Consider the following 22,870-nt stretch of genomic DNA (forward strand, 5'->3'; position numbering starts at 1 on the left):
AACGGCGTGTGTCTTTTTCTCCCGCTTCTCGTCCCTAGATCACACAACGTGTGGTGGATGAATGCTCCCTACTTATACATAAGCGCGGTGTTGTATTATTTTTGGAGCCGCCACACCAGAGTGCAGAAGAAGCAGAAAAAAGCCGAAGTCGGAGCAGCGGCATCGAGCAGCAGCAGCAGCAACACCACACGACCACGGTCATAACGAATGTAAGAGAGGAAAACTCGCCCGCCGGTGTGTGTGGGTGGGCATTGTGCGAGAGCGAGAGAGAAATTAGTGTATTATACACACGATGTTCGCCGCGAATGTAGTCACGGAGAAAATATTTGACGATCAAAAACTAAGGGGTTACGTGTAACGGAGAGCCGAAGAATTAACAAAAGAAGAACGGTCGTCGTGAAACAAAAGAGAAATGAAAATATGGTTAGAAGAAAAAAAAAAGGTCGTGGCTGTAGTGACGTTATCGTAACGATTCGCATTTCGGTAAACCGATCGAAAAAGAATCTCCGAGATGCGGTAAATACTTTGCAATGAGAGAAAAGTAATTCATATTTTCAAAACTTAGCCACTTCAAAGTCACTGAAGAATTGCAAAATAGTGACTCCCCCCCCCTCAATGGATGTTTCGTTACGTTAACGTTACTAACTTCAGCCTCGTGAGAAGAAAAAAAAAGAAAAACGCCACTCGCGATCAGCTCTAGACCTAACCAACAAGGCTTACCTGTTTATTATCGAGAGATGCAGGCACACGGTGGTGATTACAGGTATACGGATCTGGATGTATGTGACGGGTGTGCTTGTGCGTTGCGTTGTATCGTATTGTATATACTCTATGTTCCTCTGAGGATCGGCTGCTGCTGCTGCTGCTGCTGGTGCTGCTGCTCCTGCTGCTGATGATGATGATGATGATGATTTTCGAGTACGAGTAGATCTCCGCCGCCTTCAACCTCGCCGCCGCCTCCTCCTCGTCGAAACATCATCTCACGAAGAGAGATAGAATATATTTTGTTATCCTGTCAACTGGTCATCGGTAGTCACAACCGGGTCCCTCGTCGTTCCTGATGATTTATAATTTCTATTCAACCCGAACGAACGACGAAGAACCTCCCTCTCTCGGTCTGAGAGAGTGCGATCCCGAAACCGATGTGTTTTATACGCACAAGGCAGTTTCACGATGCACCGAATATTCACTGCCTACCTACCTACCTACCTCTCTCGCTCTCCCTCCCTCCCTCCCGCCGTTTAACCAGGCACGAGAAAACACCAACAACAACAACAACAGCACAACAACAACAACGGCACGCAACGGTGAAAAACTCACGGGGTTCTCTCTCTCTCTCTCTTTCTCTCTCTCAACCACCCAAACACTTCACTTTCGTGTCCCCGTTAACAACCGAAAAGCACACCGTCGCCATGAAAACTTTTCACACGAGTGTCTTTGGTTACTTACTTCTACCCTGCCGCACGATCTCGCGGCGCTTTAGCCAACTAACGTTCAAAGCGCGGCCAATCATCAGGTCTCCTGCCCTCTGGCCTCTACCAGGGCCGTACGCTAGGCTGTTGCGAACCCCGCACTTGGTCGAGATTCAACAAAATTTACTCAATTTTTCGAGAACATTTTTTACACCTTCGGTATTACGAGCGATTTCGCTGATAAATAATAACGCGTCGCATTGATTCCTTATTGATTCTAGAATTTAGCCGTATTACCCTAAATAGATCCATTCGTAAAACACGCCTCAGCAAAAGTCACGTGACGCTATACGTATTTATATATTACATATATATTTAGTTAAAATAAACAATATATAATTGTTCGTTCTGAAATAACCCAAAGTATTTTTAATATATCACTTGCTTCTTATTTTTGAAAAAAAGGGTGAGTGAGTGGCTCTATGTCACGTAATTTCCAGGGGTCGCAGGGGGGATGGGCACCGGTATCCGTAACGAAATGTCACAGGGCTGGAAAGGGGTCGAATATTTATAAAATTTGCGTCTCATGTTTTACGAACGGTCCCTAACTACTATTCATTATCTGTGATACTGTTTGCTTTCACGAGTGCATAGAATACGCGGAATTGATAGAAAGGAGTGCCAGAAGTCAAGTATCCGGGCAGAAGGGGGGGGGGGAGGTTTGAAAAAAAACCCGTTGATATTGACGTTTAACCCGAATTGAAACTGAGGTAGGATGTAATGTGTATGTAGAATGTACGTGGAGGCGTAACGAGGAGCGTTTTACCAGTGTATAGTATTATAGAGTCTCCCCTGAAAATAAACGTTTTAAGTTAATTGCCGGATCGAGTTGACGCACTTCGGAACCCCGTTTGTATAATTGTACACTATATTTGAATAGCGAGGAACTGGAGAGTCGGATGAGCCTGCAGTCTGTTGATAATGATTCGGGTAAATGTATCGCGTATTAACGGTCGTGTAAGGCTGCGTTGAAGCATAACAGAGGTTGAAAATAACGATCCCACCCTCTCGATACCGATCGCGGAATAACCTTCAGATCTGAGTCTTGTTTGCAGTTTAACAATAGCAAGAGAGAGCGGATATCATAGCCAAGGATCCGCAGTGCAGTGGGAGTAATTATAATTATTTTGATGATTCGCGGGAAATCTGCGTGAGGGGAGGGGGGGGGGGGGGGAGAAATCGCGGCTTTACAGGGAGATATGGAAAGAGAAAGAGAGAGAGAAGGAGGAAGAGTGGAGAAGAACAGAGGCTGGAGGAGGAGCACCTTGTACCTCGACTTGTAGCAAATATCCATTTCTTTGATCCTCAGATCTCTTTGATCTCTCGACACCCCCTCACACAAGTAACTCATCCTCTGCAACCTCCTCCTCCTCCTCCTCCTCCTCCTCGGAAACCGGCGATGCCCGTCGTTCGCCCGACGCGGAACCCTCTAACAAAACAATTTTAAAGCCTCCTCAAAGTATACCACAAAGCATTGTGTATCTGCGTCAAATAAAATATAAAGTCTATTGCCTTTTGCCATTCTTCGACGCTGCGGTGAGCTCTCGCCTATACCTGTATATATAATGTCTGCGTAAACCTTCCCTGGAGACGTGCTGGAGGAAAATCTGAGGAACCAGTCGAGGTCTTTCCGCGACGACAATCTCCCGATATCGGCAGGTAAAAAGAACGACGAAAAACAATCGATTATTTTTTCCGATTAATCGAGTAAAATCGATTATTTTTCAAAGCCGGTTAATAGCCAGAATCGATTGTTTTTTCTCACGATCGATTTTCGCTTTTATATGCATCGTTTGCAAAAAAATACGAAATAATCGATTAATCGATTGAGGTTAACTGATTTAATCGACTCGTGTTCGATTATTTTTTTCTAATCGATTATTTTCAGCTCAGAGTGGCCATCGCTAGCTAATGCTCGATATAACGGACACGATTGGTTCTCTGCATTTTTGAAAATCAAGCGCGGTTTAAAACGCGGGGGATCTGGAAGAGGCTCAACCCTTGAATCCCGAGGGACCGAAACATTCCGCGTTATCAATGCCGGTTGAGAGCTGCTACAAAAATAAAACGCACTAAAGCTAGTTTTCAACGGGCTTAAGCGTGTTTCGAACGCGTAGTTTTCAAATGAGTTTAAGAAAACGGTGAAAAATTCATCGGAGAATCGATTTTCGTTGCAAAAGGTTTCCCTTATATAGGAAATTTACGCGGGCTTGAGCACGCCATTGAAACGGCAATATATTTCCGCGAGTCAGTTTTTTATAATAAAACGAGACGAAAAAAAGAAAATCGCAGCAAATTCAAAGCCGACTATTCGGTCTGTCGAATGAAAATTTTAGTTTGAAAGAACGACGCCAGTAACAGCCTCGCGCCTCGATGCGCCTTTCGCACAATGTTTATAATATTCGCAAAAATTTCTATTGATTTCGGAGGGAGCGTGACGTAATTTCCAAAATTCAAAATCAATAAAATTATAATCAAATAAGGTTATTCGTAAAAAAAAAAGGGAACTACACCGACTAAAGCAAAAAGGAAAAAGTTTCAAAATTATCGTTGGAAAACCATACACAAATTCAAAAATGAATTACACCGATGAAAGTTTACGAGGCGGTGGGGGATGTTGTAAAAATAAGAATAAAACAATTACAATCAATTCCACCGATCATGGTAAGCAGAAATACTCTCACTCGCTAGAGAAGAAAGAGAAAAAAAAAAAAAAATGTCACAAGTGTAGCAGGTTATGTAAAAATTATTCGATGTGAATAAATTTTTGCCCGGTTCTCTTTTACAGCGGATCAAGACAATTTCGAGCACGAAAGAATCGATCTCGGTAAGCAGCTTGCACAAGTTTCGTGCAAATTTCAGCGAAAATTTTCTCATTATTATTGCAAAAAAAAAAAAAAAAAGTAAAAGTAAAAGATTGATCGGGTGGTGAGAAAAATGTATAAAAATTTTCAATATCAAAAGAAGGATCGAGGAGGGTGTATTAAATATTCTTATACGATACACGCGCGGCGTGTTTGAGCACCGATCAGCATTCGTTTGATGTGAGCTTATAACCCTGAAGGTTTACAATCAGATCTGCGCGGGATACTTTGGCGCTAACAAAGGCGCCCCTGTTCCAAAAGTGGGAAACCAATGGGGCTGGTTATGCTTGACTAATTTAGTGAAATGCCACCCACGTACACTCGACACGTGTCCCCCTGGACCCGCGGCATTGAAGCGTGTATGTCAGATCGACGGGTTGGATCAATCGACCTTATACGGATAATAACGCAAAGGGAGCGAAGAAAGCGCTAAATCGAGTATGAAAAGAACCGCGTGAAAGTCTGCGTTCGATGCTTATTGGGTTTTGAAATCGCAATACGGTTGTGGATTCGTGGCGTCACGAGTTGACTCTTTCGGTCACAATAGTCGGATGCTCAACGTCCCACCTCAAAAATTTCCACGTCTTAGCCTTATCGCAGTTTATTTACAACTTCAAATGACCTTTGTTACTTCGTACGGCTATTAAAGTATGGACGTAACAAGTTTCGGCTGGAATCATCGAATTTTTATGGTTTTTTCGATTTTACATCCGCCATATTGGATCAGCCATCTTGGGTTTACGAACCGACGGCAGATTCGTAATCAGCGAATTCAAAAACACCCGGGTAAAAAGATTTGGCCAGAATCGTAAGATTTTGACAGTTTGTTCGATTTTACATCCGCCATATTGGATTCGCCATCTTGGAATTAGAAATGGTCAAACTCAGACTTCAGATTCGTGATCGACGAATCCAAAAGCACCCCAGTGAAACAAAATTCAGGCCAAAATATTGAGTGGAAAAATGTATGACTGAAAAGGTTAAAGATAATTATTGAAGTCTAGAAAAATTTACCAATATAAGCCTTATTCCGATATCTGCTATAAAACCAATATTTTTTGCCTGATTCTAATGTACATTATTTCGTCAGGCCGGGAAAACAGTTTTGGGGAAATGGAGGACTTCGAAGATAACAATGAGGAGGATCAGGCATGCTGGAGTAAGAATGGATTTCAATTAATTGTATCGGCTTCGGAAGATTGTCAGAATTACTCAAAACCTGTTATCGAAATTTTGTTTTACAATTTGAAAATGTATAAAACGAAGTTTGGAATATCTGGAAGCGATTTTGCAAGTATACGTGATTCCTTTCTTATTTTCAAGATGTCACGCAGGACGATTCCTACACCGTATTGACCGGAAAATACGAATCAATGAATCCTGATTGCCTAGAAGACGAGGACGACGAGCAGAATGATTTTTTAGAAAAATATCGTACGAATTCGTTCACTTTTTGAATTTCAACCTCTCCATTTATCACTCTGACTACGATTACTCTTCTCTCTTTGTACAAAGCATTTGTTTATTCATTCCTTGGTTCTTTTTTTTACAGTGCTGTCGATGAGTCCGATAATCGAGAAGAACACCGAGGTTCGAGGTGGTTAGTGATATTTTTTCTACTCGCGTTACACCTATTTACACTATACACATGCGTGTACACGTTGTGTGTGCATACATATGTATCGGAAGTTGTACGGAGTAAAGATTCTATTTCGAGGTGTATATTTTTGCTTTAATGGTCATCTATTCCACGATTAGAAAAGGGAAAGAAGGGAACGTTGAGAACGATGCCAAGAAGACTGCATGACGTCAGCGTCAAGTGCAGCGATTCGAGTGAGTAATCGGAAGAGGATCATTCCTAGCCCCCCAATGCCTGCGCGTTTTAACATCAACGTATAAACAGAACTCTCGCTTGGTGGCGAGTGACTCAATTTTTCTTTTTTCTTCTTTTCTTTTCTCTCCCTCCCCCGCCCTTCTCAATGAACAAGAATACAATACTCTTCTGAAACTAATACCAAAAAGCTTGTTAAATACAACGCGGAGAAATTTTTCTTTCAGGAATAATCGAATTCTCTTCTAATTATGAAAACAAAATGAATAAATATGTAAATAAGTAAACGATACTGCAAACAGTCAGAGGTCAAAATCAGATCAACGAGTAACAGAAATTCCTTTTTCCAGCCGAAGAGATAGTCGGAACACCGTCGGAGGTTGCCTTGAGATTGAGCGATGCGATCCAGCGTTATTTACCGCGGAGAAAGTCAAAAATCGAGAAAGAAGTGAGCAAGGAAGCAGCTGTTTGTCTGGACGAGGAATTCGGAAAAGGTACCGAGTTTTATGGCCTGTTTAAATACGGAAATATTTAACTCTGGCGGGCGTAGTTTTTGTCGCCATCTGTCGAGCATATTTAGAAGCTAGTTTGATTATCATGTGACGTTATCGATAAGGCTGGTAACTGCCTGACCGGTTCCGGATATAATTTCTTACCCAGAAGGCGCAATGAGGATTAATTTGGATGTAGAGAATTCATTTTTTTTTCCCCATAACGATCCAGACGAAGAATCAGCTGTAAATAATTGTCCCGATGAGGAACCGCCTTGCCCTCCCGAACCTCCTGGCTGTCCGGGAACCTACGATCGAATTCGTAAAATGAATGTTCCATGCGCCGCTGCGCCTACCATACGCGAGATCGCTCTTGGCAGAAAAGTGCGACGTCCACGGGGTGTCGTACCGACCGAGGAGAGCTTCGAACAGAGTTACAGTGCTCAGCCGGTAAGGTGTTCGATAATTTTCTTTCTTAGTACCCAAGCAAAAAGCCGCGAAAATATTTAACTGGTTCGAATCGATTGAATTGTAAGGATAAATTCGATCTATGCAAAGTCAGTCAACTGGTTTTTCGAATTTCAGATTGACAAAGTTAAGCCAAGTAGTGATAAGGATGGTTGTTGCTGTGCCAAGAAGAAGAAACGGGAAGGGCACAAATCACCACCGCCTCCTCCAAAATCTTGCTGCACTACACGGCCGACAAGATCTAACAAAAATGTTACATTTACACTATGATGTTGAAATACTATATTCTTGGATAAATGTGATAAATTTTAAAGATCAACTTCGGTGTAACATATTGTTGCTCTGTTAGCTGGAAAATACATTATGAATATATCATAACCACCGTTGATCCTATTTTGTTTTGTGTTGAATAAATTCTGACAAAAGTTTCAGTCAACTTGACGTAATATGTAACCATCAATATTGAATCCAACATCATATTTTCGACAAAATTGCAATAAGAATTTAGCCAAAAATAATTTTAGAAAAATATAAATAAAAAAAAAAAAGAAAAATACAATGTCAGAGCGTTCTTTCTGTGGTAATAGGCCAGGATTGAAACTTCCTCCCAGTCCAGACATTGAACCCCCCCACAGTTATGTTACCAATATGCCGTAAGTCTATGTTTTACGAAAATAATACATCTCGAGAAGTTTGTTTTCTGATAATTCATTGTTCATCTCAAAATCGTATCTAAACTGTAATGGTCCTGAAATAAATGAGAAGAAAGGAATATTATTTTTTTTTATACTACAGTCTCCGTGGCCAAGTGTTTGGCCTTTCTTCACCGAGCAAATATCCACCGTTTATTCGTAAAAAGTTGACTAACAGAGAGTTAAGAGATGGTATTGACAAGCACGAATTGTGGTTGTACGTTCCTCCATGGCAGGTACCCAGAGTTAGTAACCTATCTTTTGGAATTAAGTGTGAATCGTTCATTCGACGTGCTGTGCCGATGAAGAAAATCATCTGTATGGCAAAGAAAAATAAAACTCTCGACGGGTACATAGGTAAAGACTGTCGGTGGTAAATGGGCAAGGATACTCAAAATACTAAGAGCCCACCATTACGATATTCAGTACATTTTAGTCAACGGTTTTTCCTCAACAATTGTTAATATTTGTGTAACACTGTTCGTCATATTTCAGGAAAACTGAAATTGGCGTTCCCACATTTTGGTAAACCCAAGTTGAAAAGACCATGCGAAGAAACGGGCGTACAACCAGAACATCCAGACGTCGATAGAGTAAAGAAACAAATTGTACGATACAACAGGCGAAACGGTATCGAATGTAATAAAACGTCACCGGTAAGAATCAGAGAATTTAGTTTCACACAGAGGAATTAAATCAAAGAGATTCCTTTGGTTCTACCTTTTCCGTCTATTTTCAGCAAGGAAAAATTTAATCCTGATGAGAAACTGGACTTAATACAGTTTCGAAGATGATCAAGTGTTTCAGCATTCTTTCTAAAAATTATTGCCAAGATCGTTAAATAATGTTTCGCAACAAGGAGGACCACTCCAGTTGCAAGAATTGCAACCGTGTAATCGGATCAGCTTATCCTGCGTGTTCGGTGTTCGAGGATAAGTGAGTGATTCAAACAAAAGTCGAAGCATTCAATGTTCACGGTAGCCTTCTAATAAATGCTTGGTAAACTTTTAATGTCAGACCATTCGGCCGTGAGATGTGCAATGGACGAGGAATCTGCGACACATACCCAATGCCAAAGTACAAGATCGAGAAGCCGTGTCGTAGTGAGATTAAGAAATCTGTGGCTACCACGACAACGGATGTTTCATCACAACGATTCTCTGCCATTGGGGGACAGACTTCAGTCACTATATTTGAGCGGCGTGATTATTTGAGGGAAAACGATATCGAACAAGAATTTCTTAAGGATCCTACGACTTACGTTCCTCCGTTTGGATTCAGAACATTGGTTGCTAGCACATCGCAAGATCCTGAACCTCATGGACCTCAAGATCTTTGCGGAGAGAGAGTGCGAAAAGTGAAAGAGAAGCCAGTTAATCATTGCGACGAAGATTCATCGGGCAGTAAGAAATTGCCAGGTATTTTTACCGGCTTTATGTGTTCCGAACAAAGATCAGCGGGATCGTTAGAATCATTTGATCTGAGGAAAATGGCGTGATTGTTTTTTTCAATGTAGAATCGAGCTCGTCTTCGCAAATGGAAAACGACTGCTTCATTGCGGACTCAAAGTCCCTGTATAAAGTGCCACTGAAACAAGATCGTCGAACGCATCGTTGTAAGCTTTTAGGCCCTCTTACGGAACCGCCGAATCCTGGAAAGCAAATGAAACTTGGAGTTTATTGTCCCGGAAGAAGCCGCGCTGAGAAGGATTTTTATAAGGATTTTTAAGCCAGCTAATAAATCAAATCCAAAATATGTTGAGGCTTTTTGAAAAACAAATGTACAATTTTATATGAACTTAGAAATGAAAATTCCTGACTATACGAGTGGTGAAAGAATCGTAACTGTATGCATGCAATTAATTCTGAGCAAGATCAGATCAGAGTATAATGTTTGTGAAAAAAATGTAATTGGAGCATTTCATGTCAACGCAACCAATGATTTTTCCTCGCCATTTTTGATTTGCTTTAAGATTTTTCATACGATTCTATGGTCAGTAAAAATCACTTCTTAATTTTTTTACATTTTTTCCTACAACCGTTAATTTTTTATGATTACTCAAACCCATCTAAAAATTGGCATTTTTGTTTTTTAAATTCTTATTTTTCATCTCGATCATTTTTTCCAGCACTTTAAACATTTTGAACAAACCATACACCGTTTTTCAACTTTCCGAAAATTCTCGAAATATTACCAAAAATTCTGCGTCCTTGCAGCAAAAGATTCAGAATTGAATACAGAATTTTTGTTAACTATTTGAGAATTTTCGGAACGTTGAAACATGGTGTTTGGTTTGTTCGAAATGTTTAAAGGGCTGGAAAAAAATAGAAGAAAAAATCGCCCCATCATGGGACGGGTGTCAGAATGATCCGGATGAAAAATAAGATTTTTGAAAAATGCGTATTTTAGATGCGTTTGAATAATCATAAAAAATTAACAATTGTAGGAAAAATTTTGAACGAATTAAGAAATACTTTTTCGTGACCAGAGAACCGAATGGAAAATCGTGGACCAATTAATTAAAAATGGTGTGGAAAAGTCATTGGTCGAGTTGACATGGAATGCTTCAACTGATTTTCGACTGTCATAATCCGTCAATCGGCAGTTAACCAGTCATGAAAATCTCTTAAATTTCGGTCTCAAACACAAAATTCCCTCACGATGAAATAGAAAATTCAAAATTAAGACAAATTCAAAGAAACGTTTCATCGTCATGGAGTAACGCTTAATGCAATGTTTAAACCGTTACCAAACGTGATAAAAACGTGAGCGATTTGTTTAAAAAATGTATTTCACCTAACTTTACAAAGCGTGCAATGACAGCTGGACGCGATGAGCTATTTCCATTATTTATTCCAGACCAGAATGTGGGAATGTACAAGATTCCAATTACGTTATCGATTGGGAAGAGATAGCAAGATGGGCTTTGGAACACGGAGATCTAGAAGATACAGGGGATCAATGCGATCCCGGAGAAAACAGCGCGAGAGCCATTGATTGGTGCCTTGTAAGTGATGGAAAGCAATATGGGCTCAATTTTTTAAGCTCGCTTCAGTTTTGAATGAACAATTTTCAACACCTAGGTCGCCGAATCATTTATGCGCGATGAAGCAGCCGACAATGTGTCCGACATCTGCGACAGTGATGCGATTAACGAATCGGTGCAGGCTCACGATCAGGATATTTCTTTCTTAGATACACAGCAAGAACAAAGGTACATTGAGATAGACATGGAACTATATTTTTCAATTGCGGTAAAAAATGAAAATAGTCAAGGACTGAGAGGTAACCGGAACAAAAAGTTTCTCTCAGTGTATACGACGAATTGTGTCGAATTTCATGGGAAACGAATCAGAGAATTTAAACGAACTGTTAACAGCGAAAACTTTGGACGTCAAGCAGATCGAGGATCTTCAGCGGGACAAAGCAGAGGAAGACTTATTCGCACCCCTGAACAACGTCGTCCAAGACCGCAAGCAGTAGGGAACTCTAGTTATATAGGCAATTCTGACCGTAAGTTCGAAGTTTTATTGAACATTAAGGATTTACTGGCCAGACATTCTTGAGCAAAAGTGAATCTCGCCGACGATATTTGAATACTTTGCGATAAGATAAGAGTCGGAAAAATAATCAACCACAATCAAATTGATACGAAGATTAAATTTTAATAATAACAATGCCGAAAATGTTATCAATGAATTGTTTAAACAAAACATTGTTTAACAAGTTTTTAGCGAAAGTTTATTTTTGTCACGTGAAATAAATCGTTGATTTTTCTGAATACGCATGAATTTTTGGAGAATTTACACATTATTTTGAAACTTAAAATTTTCAAAAACTGAGGAAAAATCGTGAATTTTGGATACGTTTTCACAGGGAAAACGTTTTCGGGGAATTTGACGTACAGTTTCGTAAGCCCTTGCAAATTTTCGAAAAAGTAAATCTCAAAATCATATGAAAATTCTGTAAAAATTCATGGGAATTCATTTCACATGACAAAGAAAAACGTTCCCTAAAAATTTGACAAACAATTTATCGATAACTTTTGGGCATTTTTACCGAATCTTATCTTATCACAAAGTATTCAATATTGTGGACGAGATTAATTTTTGGTTGAGAATGTACAGCCGGTACATCCTTAAGAGTTCCTAGTTTCATTTGTAGACTACATCTGACACAACTTGATCCGTCCTTTACATTCCAGTCAATCGCTCTATACGTGAATCCGACTTCAATGGTGAGTAATGAACTGTGAATTGTTTAACCCTTCAACCTATTAACCTTTTCTTTTTGTAGCTTTTTATTTATCGAACTACTTTTCTGCAAACAACTGCCAAGTTTTTTCGTTCCGCATGGTCCCTGAAATATTTCGAACTCTAAAAAAAAAAATATCAAATTTATTGATTTGTTTATTGTAAAAATGGTCGAAATATCTACTTTTCGATGAAAGAAAAGCATTTTCAATTAATCTACCACGACAATCCGATTGCCAATTTTTACACAAGCCTAATACACGCGAAAAAATTTTACAGAATTTTTTCAACATTTTTTTGTTGTCTTTATTTATGAGCCATATTGGGTCGGCCATTTTGAATTTTCGAAATTCGAGTTGAATCTCGTAGTGAGTGACCCCAAAAACCACGAAACATAAATTTTCGTCAAAATCACCTAACCTTTCGAATTTACGTCCTCCATATTGGATCCGCCATTTTGAATTTTCGAAATTCGAGTTGAATTTCGTAGTGAGTAACCCAAAAAACCACGAAACATAAATTTTCATCAAAATCAACTAACCTTTTGAATTTACATCCGCCATATTGGATCCGTTATTTTGAATATTCGAATTTCGAGTTTAGATTCGTGATCAGCGCCCCCAAAAGTCCACGTAGGTATACTAAATTTCAAGCGAATCGCATGTAAGAAAAAATGTTTGCGTGAAATGGCTAAAGCTGCAACTTTTCGGCAAAGAAACAAACAATCAAATTTATTATTCTTCTCCACAGATACTTCGGGTGCCGATTGGACTCCGTTAAGTTCAATAAGTAAGTATATTCTTATTGTTTAGCTTAAAAAAAAAAAAAAAGTAAGATTTGTTACCGGTGCAATTAGAGCAACTATTTATCAATTCCCAGAGGATTTTTCCTGCATGGAGGCTGACTACATGCACGATTCTACACAGGATTACGAATCAGACATAATGTCGTATCGTGAGTAATTATGCAGCTCTGCGGTATTCTTTTTACTAATTTTTACCAAGTAAATTAAAATTAACTTTATCGTAATCGGAATTTTTCAAGCCAAGGAATAAAATGCCCTGACTCTGCAACGAGATTCTCGGTTTCGAGTGTCAGGCCTAATACTTTAGGCTAGAATAAGAATCCAGCAAACGTGTTTAACACCCGACTCCGATTGCGTAAGATCGTATAGAATTACATAATTGCTTTGTTTCAGTTGAAAACAGAGCTGAGAGAAACCGACCAAACAGCATGGCGGAAGGTTATCATCTTCCGGGTAGCACCTACGGAAGAGCAGAAAATAGCGGTAAGCCATCAAGCTACTCTGGTGAAAATGATTGCTACAATTTTCTACGAAATTTTTCCGGAAAATCGGGTCATTTCGTACGACATTGTGCAAAAAATTGTTGTCGTACTTGTAAAAGCTTGTAGATTTTCATGAAACTATCTGTTGTTTCAAAAAAAAAATCTACAAGCTGTTACGATTTTTAACGAAAATTAATAATTCTTTACGAAAAATTATCCATGTTTGCAATTTTTATAAGATATAATACGAAGTGTTGAAATTTCTGTAAAAATTCGTAGTAGTAGAAATTTTTTTTTACTTCGAGAACTAATGAAAAATGTTTTTCCGATTCAATAGATGATTACAAAATGTATACAAGTACACCGAAAAGGAATCAAAGAACAACCAGAGCAGAAGCCTTTGGTAATTAATGTTTTACTCGGAATTCGAATGTTGTTTGAAACGGATGAATCATGAAAATGATGAAAATAAATTGTTTAGAAATGCCTGACGGGTCTAAAATGTTCAACGTAACGTTCGAAGAGTGCTTGAAATTCGGACGAAGATTGAGACACACCAGTGATGTCAGGGACAACGAGGGGTGTCAAATTATGCAATTGGATCGTAAAATTGATGAAAAGCCGAACGGAACAAGGCACAGAATCGACATTGCTAGGAGATGGCTTAATATGGACGACGACAACGGAAACGGGTTTTATTGAAAATTGTAAAACGTTGATAGAAAAAAAAAAAAAAACAATTCAATTATCAACAGTAGAACGTCTCTATGACAAGAAACGTTTCACCATGATAATAAATCGCATGAATTTGTCCATTTACGTATATCCTTCTTTATTCATTATATCACCAATTACATCTGTATGTTGTGTATAAAAAACTAATGAGTTTCTATCACGATGTAATTACTGATTTGGTTACTTGATTGGAGGATTAGGACGAAATCGAAGATACAAATGTATATAGAAACTGAGTAGCAATGGCAAAAAAAACAAAGATGATCTGAAAACAGATGTCGTGTTAACAGCTTGGTATCGATGAAACAATTTTTTGTCTCCAAATTCTAAACTAACCAATTTCCAAATTGATGTAAATATTTTCCAGTCTTGAGATTATTAACCCAGGTTGAATAAACAAAAAGAAAAAAAAAAAAAACACCAAGATATTAAAACCAAGAATGAAGAGATCCGGATGTGGAAGTCAGGGAAAAAAGCACGGTAAATTAAAGGGACGGAATTGCATCGCAATTGATTATGGAACTTTGAAGATGATCGTATCAGAAAGTGGCGAATGTCATGTGTGAGAAATTGACTATTAAAATTTCAATGATATACCGTAATTTAGTTGAATGGAATTGCATTGTAGCTGGTGGTTCGTTCTGCATTGGTTATAACCTTGCATTTCTCTTTTCGAACTCCAAACCCGCGTTTAGAAGCATCGAAACCATGAACAATGATTTCCGTTACAGCCGCCACGATCGGCCCCCAAAAAAGGGAAGATATTTTTTTATTTAACTTTTTCGGTGCAGTTTAATCCCAGGAGTTTTTCCTTCACTCTTCAATTTACAGCCAAAATGTCCGCCTGCGACGTAAACGAGGACGAATTGGAAGTGGACATGGAAGACTATCGTAAGTCAAGCCTTGTTTTATAATTGTTAGTGTAACTTTGCGGTACGTTTCGCTAAGTAAATCACTCGAAGAGTAAATTTGAACAAATACCGTTCTTTAGTGATGAATATGACGTCTCTATCAACCGTTTCCAAAGGAAAGAGTTTTGGAATACCTCACGACACTACCCTGGATACATCGAAAATAACATCACGACCACTTGTGGAAACGGTGGAAAAAGGTGATGTAATAAATTTCGTGCCCATGTGTTATAGTTGCTAACTAATCGGATCCGAGTTACTGGCTTGTTGACAAAGTCCAGTAATTCTACAGGTGCAAGACTGACGAGTGAAGTTCGTGCAGAGTAATATAAGTATTCGGTTTAGATAATAAACGTTGATGTAATTTCCAGAGATATCACCAGACGTTAAGCAATACAACACAAAAATAACGGAGGAAGATCCCTGCAGCGGAAAAAGGGCTGTGATGCATATGTCGCATGTTTTGAATAAGAAAACTGGAACGATTATCACTGTTCAAAGAACCGATTACACGGGTGGATGTCCTGTGAAAGACAAAAATTTGGGCTTTGCTGAAAGTACAAGACTTTCATCAAAACGTTAGAAGAAAATATGCACGGAGAATGAAAAATGAATAACGATAAAAATCGAAATTATGGGCATATAAATTTGGCATAATTTACTTGCCTGAATATTGTTAAACATCATAGGTCGCGTGATGAGAAAAATAAATAAACAAATAAATAAAAATAGCATACATCTGAAACAATCATGGTATTTATGCTTTCGAATCGTCAAATTCGATACCTTAAAAAAATAATAAGACTCGTTTACCTTATTTTATAGACGTATCCTCGCATCATTTGAAACACCTTATTTCGATTCCAAGCTTGGCAATTAAGTCTTCGAGCCACGTTCGTTTTATTCGAGTCTCGAGGGCTGCGTAATAATTTTTTTTCTGAAAGATATAAAGAGAGAAATGTTAGGAAGGAAAAAGTAAAATCAGTTCAAAAATGGTGCATGGTAATCACGTCTCGCTTTACTGTAACGTCCGAGACTTTGATAAGTTTTTGTGCTGAGCACGAGGTGATCAAAAGATTAAAATGAAAGGTAATCGAAATTTCGGGTACTCGAAGTCGGGTTCGGATCGGGTTTTTTGGCAAACCGGAAATCTTCGGGTAATCTAAAAACATCGGGTAATTTGAAAACTTCGGGTAATCCGAAGTTTTCAAATCTCCGTTCACTTTAGAAATCCCGATATTTTTGGAGAAGCGAAAATAGATGCGAGCAAAATTTTCGGAAAACCCAACATTCTTGAGGAACTCGGGATTTTCAGGTACACGACCCGAAAAATGTCAGTACCCGCACACCTCTAGTCACCATCATTATGCAGCTGCAGCTGTCTCAAGGTTCTTAATAAAAATACTTGCATCTGCAGAAGGGACAATGAGAACTGCAGAAGGACTTTTCCAGGTAAAGCCGAACCGCGTTAAAATTTTTAGCCGCCAATTCAACGATCTCTACGAGCTGCCGCTCAGGGTCAAGATAATGTGATTTCACACTTCCTACCAGGCAAGCGTTCTCATTGGTTTGCAAAGTTTAATCAACCAATCGGAATGCAATACGTTGTTCTTGTTTGATGTCAATTCTTTTAAAGAATTCGAAATTAGATGGCAACGCTGAAAACTTCTTAGGACAGAGGCAAATCTCCTCGCCAACTGCGGTGCCAAAGAGATGAAAGATTGCTGACAGCACTAAATGGGAGCTAATTTCTGCATTCGTTACATATTTACACCAGATGCCGGGATGATTACGATTTCGCATGTTTCTACGAGGACTTGAATTATCCCAATTTGCGGAAAACTCCATAGGTGAGACATTAAATGATGAAAAATAAGCTGCGATGTAAAAAGAAATTAATATTAATAAAATGTAAATATTGACTTGCGAAAGTTCTCGTGTATGCTTCTTTCATATTCAATCTCCTCGTAAAAAAATTCATTTTCAGTTTCAGGTTATCCTCCATTGTCGAATAGTAATATTTCACCGTACACTTAATATTCGAAAATATTTACATCCAACAAGAATAAAGCATTGCATATTTTCATATAATTTCCAACTTTTCCCAAAGGTACCTGAACGCATACCTGGATGCGACGTCCTTTTTTCCCCCACCACCAAGAGGAAATTCTGTGTTCGCAACCTTTTTCAGGTCAAATTGGGCTCTCACTTCACCGTTATAATCGGCAATTATCACTAAGGAGGCCTCGACAAAGTCCGACATTTTACAATCGAGAGAGAAATTATAAAAATAACAAACTGATTATTTTCGATGAAAATTAATTATAAAATATTAATAACTTGCAATATCGTAATACGTCTGTTTTTGGAATTGCGTAGAGAGTGAAAACATGAAGAAAAAAAAATTGTCGGTAACGAGATTCCATACAGAGCTAGCGATAATTAAGTTTACCGTTAATTTGAAAAGTACAACGTATATGAGTACGCACAAATTTTCCTCATTCGATTTTCTCGGAATTGTCTAGAAAAGCGCGCCTTACTGTTTACAGTGAAGTTTTTGTCGAATAGAAACAAAATCTTCATACGTCACACAATAATTATGCCTTGCCTAAACTATAATGCACTATCTGATTGCTGGATGTTGTTACACACATTTTTTACGCACGTGTATATTAAATATGGTAGGCATGCAAAATAATATAGCACTCGATTCTACTCTGGGAAATATGCGCTTTGCGTTGTGAAACGTGATAATTGTTAGAAAAAACTTGTCACACCTACATACATATATACATGCATACATACTGAGGTGAGCCAAAAAAACTAACCTATCTAATCTTTGGTCTTAAAAGGACCTATTTACCGAGAAAAAAATTGTAATAAAAAAAAAAAAAATACAACCGGATACGTTTTATTTAGTCAGTTGATTATAATTTCATTCCCTCCCAGAGGGGTCGCAGAAAATGACATGAAGTACTAAAAAATTTGGGAAAACTTCTGTTTTTGGAAATATATATTGCGAAGAAGAAGCGATTACCCATGCGGGAAAACAAATTCCAATGCAATTTACAGTTCAACGAGGAGCTGCCGAACGTTAGATGTGCCAGAATTGGACAAACTCCCGGGATTAATACCTAACTACAATTATGTTTCAATACTTACGAATAAACGATCGACTATCAAAGATCGGTATTGCGTTATCAAACATTCACAGGTTTGGACTCAAAAATAGTATTACTAAGTGTTTAAATAAAATGATCGAAAATGATGAGATGATCAAAAATTCTTCAACTTCGAGGAATCGAATCTGTATGAATACGCGGAAGATATAATCTCCTATAGTCGTAATCGGATTCCTAGATCTCAAAAATACGTGAAACATATGTTTTCAAAATTCACCTGACTTACCCAAAAAGATTGAATTACTTTGAGACGCCATTTTGCGATTTTTGGCAGTTGCAGCACGGACACGCTTGACGTATCTATGAAGCCTTGGCAGTTAAGTTCAAGTGGTTAATAATGACTCAACTATTGACAATCGAGCGTCAACAACCCAGTTATCCAACATCAACAACGTGCTGACAAACAATTCCGAACACGTCCAATATCCAAAAATTATATCCGTCTTGGAATTTCGTCCCTGATTGGACAAATATTTAAACAGTGAAATGAAAGGAAAGAATTTATCTACATCACTGATACAGATACGTATGTATGTACTGACTACGATGCGTATGTCAACACGTACCCAGCGTAGTCTCATTGGAAGCACGGAAAGCTAGATTTTTTTTGGAACCCGCGTATGCTGTCGCCTGTGCATAACGGCCGCAAGTTCCATGTAAATTGAAATTTTTAAATATTAATTCCGGACGTCGTTTGGTCTGGTTCATTTGTTTCGTAAATAAAACAGCAGCGATACCGCCACAGAAGCTAGAAATTTCCGTGACGAAAGTAGGGTAGAAAATTTCGCCAAGAGGTGGCGCCACAAGGAGACTCGAACTGAGGACAGAATTTTTCGGCGTTCGGCTATCCGTTAGATACACATAGCACAATGCTCTAGAAGCTGTTTGCTCAATGGCTGATCGAGCTTCGGTGTATTCTCAGCAGCCAGCTCGTCGCGACGCGTAACGGTAACCTTTTGTAACTCCGTGGTCTCCGTGCAGTGAAGAGCAATGGAGGCTCATTTCCAATAAAATTCCGTGGCTGTACGTAATGTGTTATTGAGCGTGTGAAAAGTGAAGATTTCCGTGTGATAGTGATACTTTTTTCGACCGTGAACGCCAGTGAACACATTGCCGTAGGTAAGATACGAAATTATACGCCTTATTCAACCCTTCGAGACGGAAATACTTTAGCCTTAGTAAAAAATATAAATATAACCTATATATCTATTCTCTTTCAACACGTACCCGCAGGCATATATATATATATATATACATATATATATATATATATATGTATGTATGTATACGCACAATACATGTATACGTGTATATGTATGTCGCAGTACCTCGACGCAGCTATATGTGTTGTATACTCCCTTTCGTATTCATCTACATACGTATGTATGCGTTTACGTGATACACATAGGCCCGTACGTACGCGACAGATAGATAGATAATAGGTAGGTAGGTAGATAATTAGATAGGGATACCAACATACGTGTGAAACGGATTTATACGTGAGCTTGGTTTTCTGCGCTGAGAGCGAGTGGTTTGCTTGCTCCCTGCTGCTAACGCTGCTTGAATATTAATATGTATGTGTATTGTATGTATATCCGTGAATACATTGATAACCAGTAGGAAGAAGGCAAGAAGCACGATGTGACCGAGCGTATGGCGTTGAAAATCTCAATAGCTCCAGAACGAACCAGGCTCTGCTGCACCTTCTGCCATTAATTCAGATTTAAGCAAATTTGCCTACCTGCTCGCTAAAAGACCGACGGCAAAAGTCGTCTCGTCTGTCGACTTAGGTACGATATTATGTTGTTTAGAAGGGACGAGTTCTTTTTTTTTTTTTTCTTTTCTTTTCTTTTATATTTATTTTTACACGCTACACGTCGTATACTAGATGCTTACAATATTGATTGCCTTACAATTCTCGTACGAATGGCAACGCGCGCGTTGCTGAACCTTCAAGCTTTTCATTCTGTTATTATTAACTCGTACACAATTAATACCGATAAATATTGTCGATTAATCATACACCTCGCCGAGCGATGACCGGTTCGTTAAATTCCCTTTCCAAAAGTCGCTTATCTTTTTAGTCGTATTGTGATTATTTTCCGCGCGCGGAACGACACGCAATACTTACTTACTTACTTACTTACTTGCTGCTTAATTTAAGGTAAGAGGAGGATTTAGAGCAGAAATCCGACTTTGAGGTAGTATACACTACACGACGTCGTGATTTAAGAGAGTAGAAGTTCGTAAAGTTAACGTGACGATTCATTTTTAGGAAAAAATCGTTATTTCGCAACCGTATAACAACGTCTGAAATTGAGTAATCTATTTTTAAAAAGCAAAGTGTATTCAGAATTTCGTAAATTAAACTACTTTGAAGTCTGATGTAAATTTTCATAACAATGATTTTTGTTTTTATACATCTTTACGTTAACTTTAATTCAATTTCAATCTCTTAGTGATTTCTATTCGCCAAATTTTTACCTCGTGTATTCTGCTCCCCCGAATAGGATGTAGTGTCATCGCTGTTGTTCAATCAAGATTTTCTCAATCCAACGGTATGTTTATATCTATGCTGAAAAGAAAAAACTGTATTATAGAACATCGCGTAATCACTCGTATCACATATTATTTAATCGGTAATTCGTTCTTTTTTTCTTCTCTTTACCACCCATACGTTGCAGTTACACAGTTACGAACAACCGCGACATGTTCAACCAACAGATACTCAGGGTAGATACATACAAACATGCATACGTGCATAGAGACACCGTTGATGGCTAGTAACAAAATCTACTGTGCTTGTCTTTATCTAATCTATTCATCATATTCACATGTCATTGTACTTTGATCGCGTCGCTTATATATATATATATATATATATATATATATATATATATATATATATGTATATGTACAGTAGTGACAACAATCATTGGGTAAAAGAAACTAACCGAATTACGTTCATCATTATTTAGCCAACTGATAACTGGGTCAGAATGAAACAGGTCAGCAGATATACTAATTGTTAATAAAATTTTACACCGGATAATCGTCGCAGTTACATTTCTTCCGGAATGTTAACAAACAAGTAAGAGATTCCTATCGTTTATTTTCTATTCATTTCTTTCTTTTTTTTTTTTTTTTCCTTCCATAATTAAACACGCAGCAGTTGTACCAGTACCCATACAATTATTAATTGCTTTTAACATTATTGAATGCTTGGAAAATCGTCGCGCTCAAAATCGATTCGGTATAAAATTTTAATTAATGCACTTTACTTTGCGATTGGTACGCAGTTTTCCTTACTTATGCAAAGATATTCTTGGCGGTAAAGTTTGGAATAGTATGCATTTATTTTCCTCTTTCTTACTTTCTTCTGGCCCTCATCCACACGTTTTTTTTTTTTGTTTCGCCAAATAAGATTGGAAAAATTTGCTACCAGTCTACCAGCGGCGAGTACGGGGTAAACATTTTCGTTCAGGGTTTTGTTACAAGCTTATGCTGTATGGTTGAAATAAAACCGAATGGCTAATGAGAGTTTTGTATGGCAGGGGGATCAGAGTAGGAGTCAGAGAGCAACGGCCCCGCGAACAACTTATATACGTAATGAAATACTTGTAACAGTATTTAAAAATATACGCGATTCCCTCCCGCCTGCAGTTTCTCCTAATTTTTTTTTTTTTTTCGACCTTTATTATTTCCTCCGCGCCGTACCTTTAATACGTGTGCAAAATAGAACGTGTTAATAAATCTCCTCTCATGGTTTTGAGAATTACATAACGATGTAAGTTACATCTACGATAAATTCATCGATATCTAAATAACAAACAAAGAATTTCTTCTCAATCGAGGGATAATACGATTTTTCATCATCGTTCGAAAAACTTCTCTTCACAGATATTTAATAACTTTGGTGTTTATATTTGAATAAGATTACGGTAATCGGCGTTTAGATCCGAAGGAAAACTGTGTGTGAAAGAAAAAAAAAAAAAAAACCGGTATCGCGTTACTCGTGAAGTATTCGCCCAATTGTAGTAAAACAAATAATTAATAAATTAATAAATTAATAAATACTATCGAACGTCGAGTTTATTTCACATAGCATTGGTTCCTTATTTTCTAATAAATCCTCCACGTCTGTGACTCCGTGTCTTATAAAAAATCCGTATTTTTAGTGGTGACTCGTCGACGACGGGATCCAACAAACTGTCTGTCGAATTCGTAAGAGAACCCGCGAATCCCCCACTTGGTCCACCTTATTCTTCGACGTCGTTGTGTTGTTGCTGTTATAATACATTGTACGTGCTTACGTTATACGTAAGAATGCTTATAATTACCGAACGGTAGGCAGGCAGGCAGACAGGAATTATTACCGCTAGATGATGGTTCGAACCATTAATTTTCTTCGCAGTTTCTGTATCTAGATATACATACATATACAAACACAGTGAAATTAACGATTGTTCGTTTATGGGTGCGTAATATAACCATATAGAAATTGAAAAACTCGCTACATAGCGTCCCCTCACAGAGGTACGGCGACGGTATTACATTGGTAAAAACCCGCCAGTGGACGCTTCATCCTTGCTCGATCGATCGGATAACGCGTTGTTTCTTATTCAATGTTATGTTCTCTGACTTTTTATCCGAAACGGTTATGAGTCCCATGAGGAGGGAAAGA

The 22,870-nt window shown here is 38.3% G+C and overlaps 4 protein-coding genes across 15 annotated transcripts in view; 3 read left to right on the forward strand and 1 right to left on the reverse strand.

Moving 5' to 3' along the window:
* Positions 1 to 15,932, reverse strand: part of LOC124176275 (axin) — a 70,566-nt gene extending 54,634 nt beyond the window's left edge. For 3 of the 5 annotated variants that reach the window (XM_046557342.1, XM_046557341.1, XM_046557335.1), the window contains exon 1: positions 721 to 1,442. The gene's annotated coding sequence lies outside the window, so the exon portion shown is untranslated. Of the gene's footprint in view, positions 1 to 720; positions 1,443 to 15,817 lie in introns of those variants that run through there. The other 2 variants (XM_046557340.1, XM_046557339.1) reach the window with 2 other exon arrangements.
* On the forward strand, positions 4,279 to 7,405 carry LOC124176287. Its single transcript, XM_046557386.1, has 8 exons — positions 4,279 to 4,299; positions 5,427 to 5,495; positions 5,660 to 5,770; positions 5,889 to 5,936; positions 6,095 to 6,169; positions 6,518 to 6,661; positions 6,891 to 7,108; positions 7,244 to 7,405. Exons 2-8 carry the CDS (start codon positions 5,450 to 5,452, stop codon positions 7,394 to 7,396), a joined length of 795 nt encoding a protein of 264 aa, XP_046413342.1. The 5' UTR covers positions 4,279 to 4,299; positions 5,427 to 5,449; the 3' UTR covers positions 7,397 to 7,405.
* Positions 10,552 to 14,138, forward strand: LOC124176893. Its single transcript, XM_046558729.1, has 11 exons — positions 10,552 to 10,583; positions 10,678 to 10,825; positions 10,902 to 11,032; positions 11,095 to 11,103; positions 11,198 to 11,331; positions 12,023 to 12,055; positions 12,822 to 12,860; positions 12,951 to 13,025; positions 13,270 to 13,359; positions 13,696 to 13,761; positions 13,840 to 14,138. Exons 1-11 carry the CDS (start codon positions 10,552 to 10,554, stop codon positions 14,058 to 14,060), a joined length of 978 nt encoding a protein of 325 aa, XP_046414685.1. The 3' UTR covers positions 14,061 to 14,138.
* Positions 15,933 to 19,115: 3,183 nt separating the features above from the next.
* Positions 19,116 to 22,870, forward strand: part of LOC124176271 (trinucleotide repeat-containing gene 6C protein-like) — a 47,468-nt gene continuing 43,713 nt past the window's right edge. For 4 of the 8 annotated variants that reach the window (XM_046557320.1, XM_046557328.1, XM_046557323.1 and 1 more), the window contains exon 1: positions 19,117 to 19,305. The gene's annotated coding sequence lies outside the window, so the exon portion shown is untranslated. Of the gene's footprint in view, positions 19,306 to 22,870 lie in introns of all 8 variants that reach the window. The other 4 variants (XM_046557325.1, XM_046557327.1, XM_046557326.1 and 1 more) reach the window with 3 other exon arrangements.

The sequence above is a fragment of the Neodiprion fabricii genome, chromosome 2, assembly GCF_021155785.1.
Source record: "Neodiprion fabricii isolate iyNeoFabr1 chromosome 2, iyNeoFabr1.1, whole genome shotgun sequence".
Classification (NCBI taxonomy): Eukaryota; Metazoa; Arthropoda; class Insecta; order Hymenoptera; family Diprionidae; genus Neodiprion; species Neodiprion fabricii.

Coding starts and splice junctions, on each gene's coding strand:
- LOC124176893 (XM_046558729.1), top strand. CDS start 10,552: ATGTTTAAACCGTTACCAAACGTGATAAAAAC. Junction 10,826..10,901: donor GAGCCATTGATTGGTGCCTT/GTAAGTGATGGA, acceptor TTCAACACCTAG/GTCGCCGAATCATTTATGCG. Junction 12,861..12,950: donor GACTCCGTTAAGTTCAATAA/GTAAGTATATTC, acceptor ATCAATTCCCAG/AGGATTTTTCCTGCATGGAG.
- LOC124176287 (XM_046557386.1), top strand. CDS start 5,450: ATGGAGGACTTCGAAGATAACAATGAGGAGGATCAGGCATGCTGGA. Junction 6,170..6,517: donor CGTCAAGTGCAGCGATTCGA/GTGAGTAATCGG, acceptor TCCTTTTTCCAG/CCGAAGAGATAGTCGGAACA. Junction 6,662..6,890: donor GGACGAGGAATTCGGAAAAG/GTACCGAGTTTT, acceptor ATAACGATCCAG/ACGAAGAATCAGCTGTAAAT.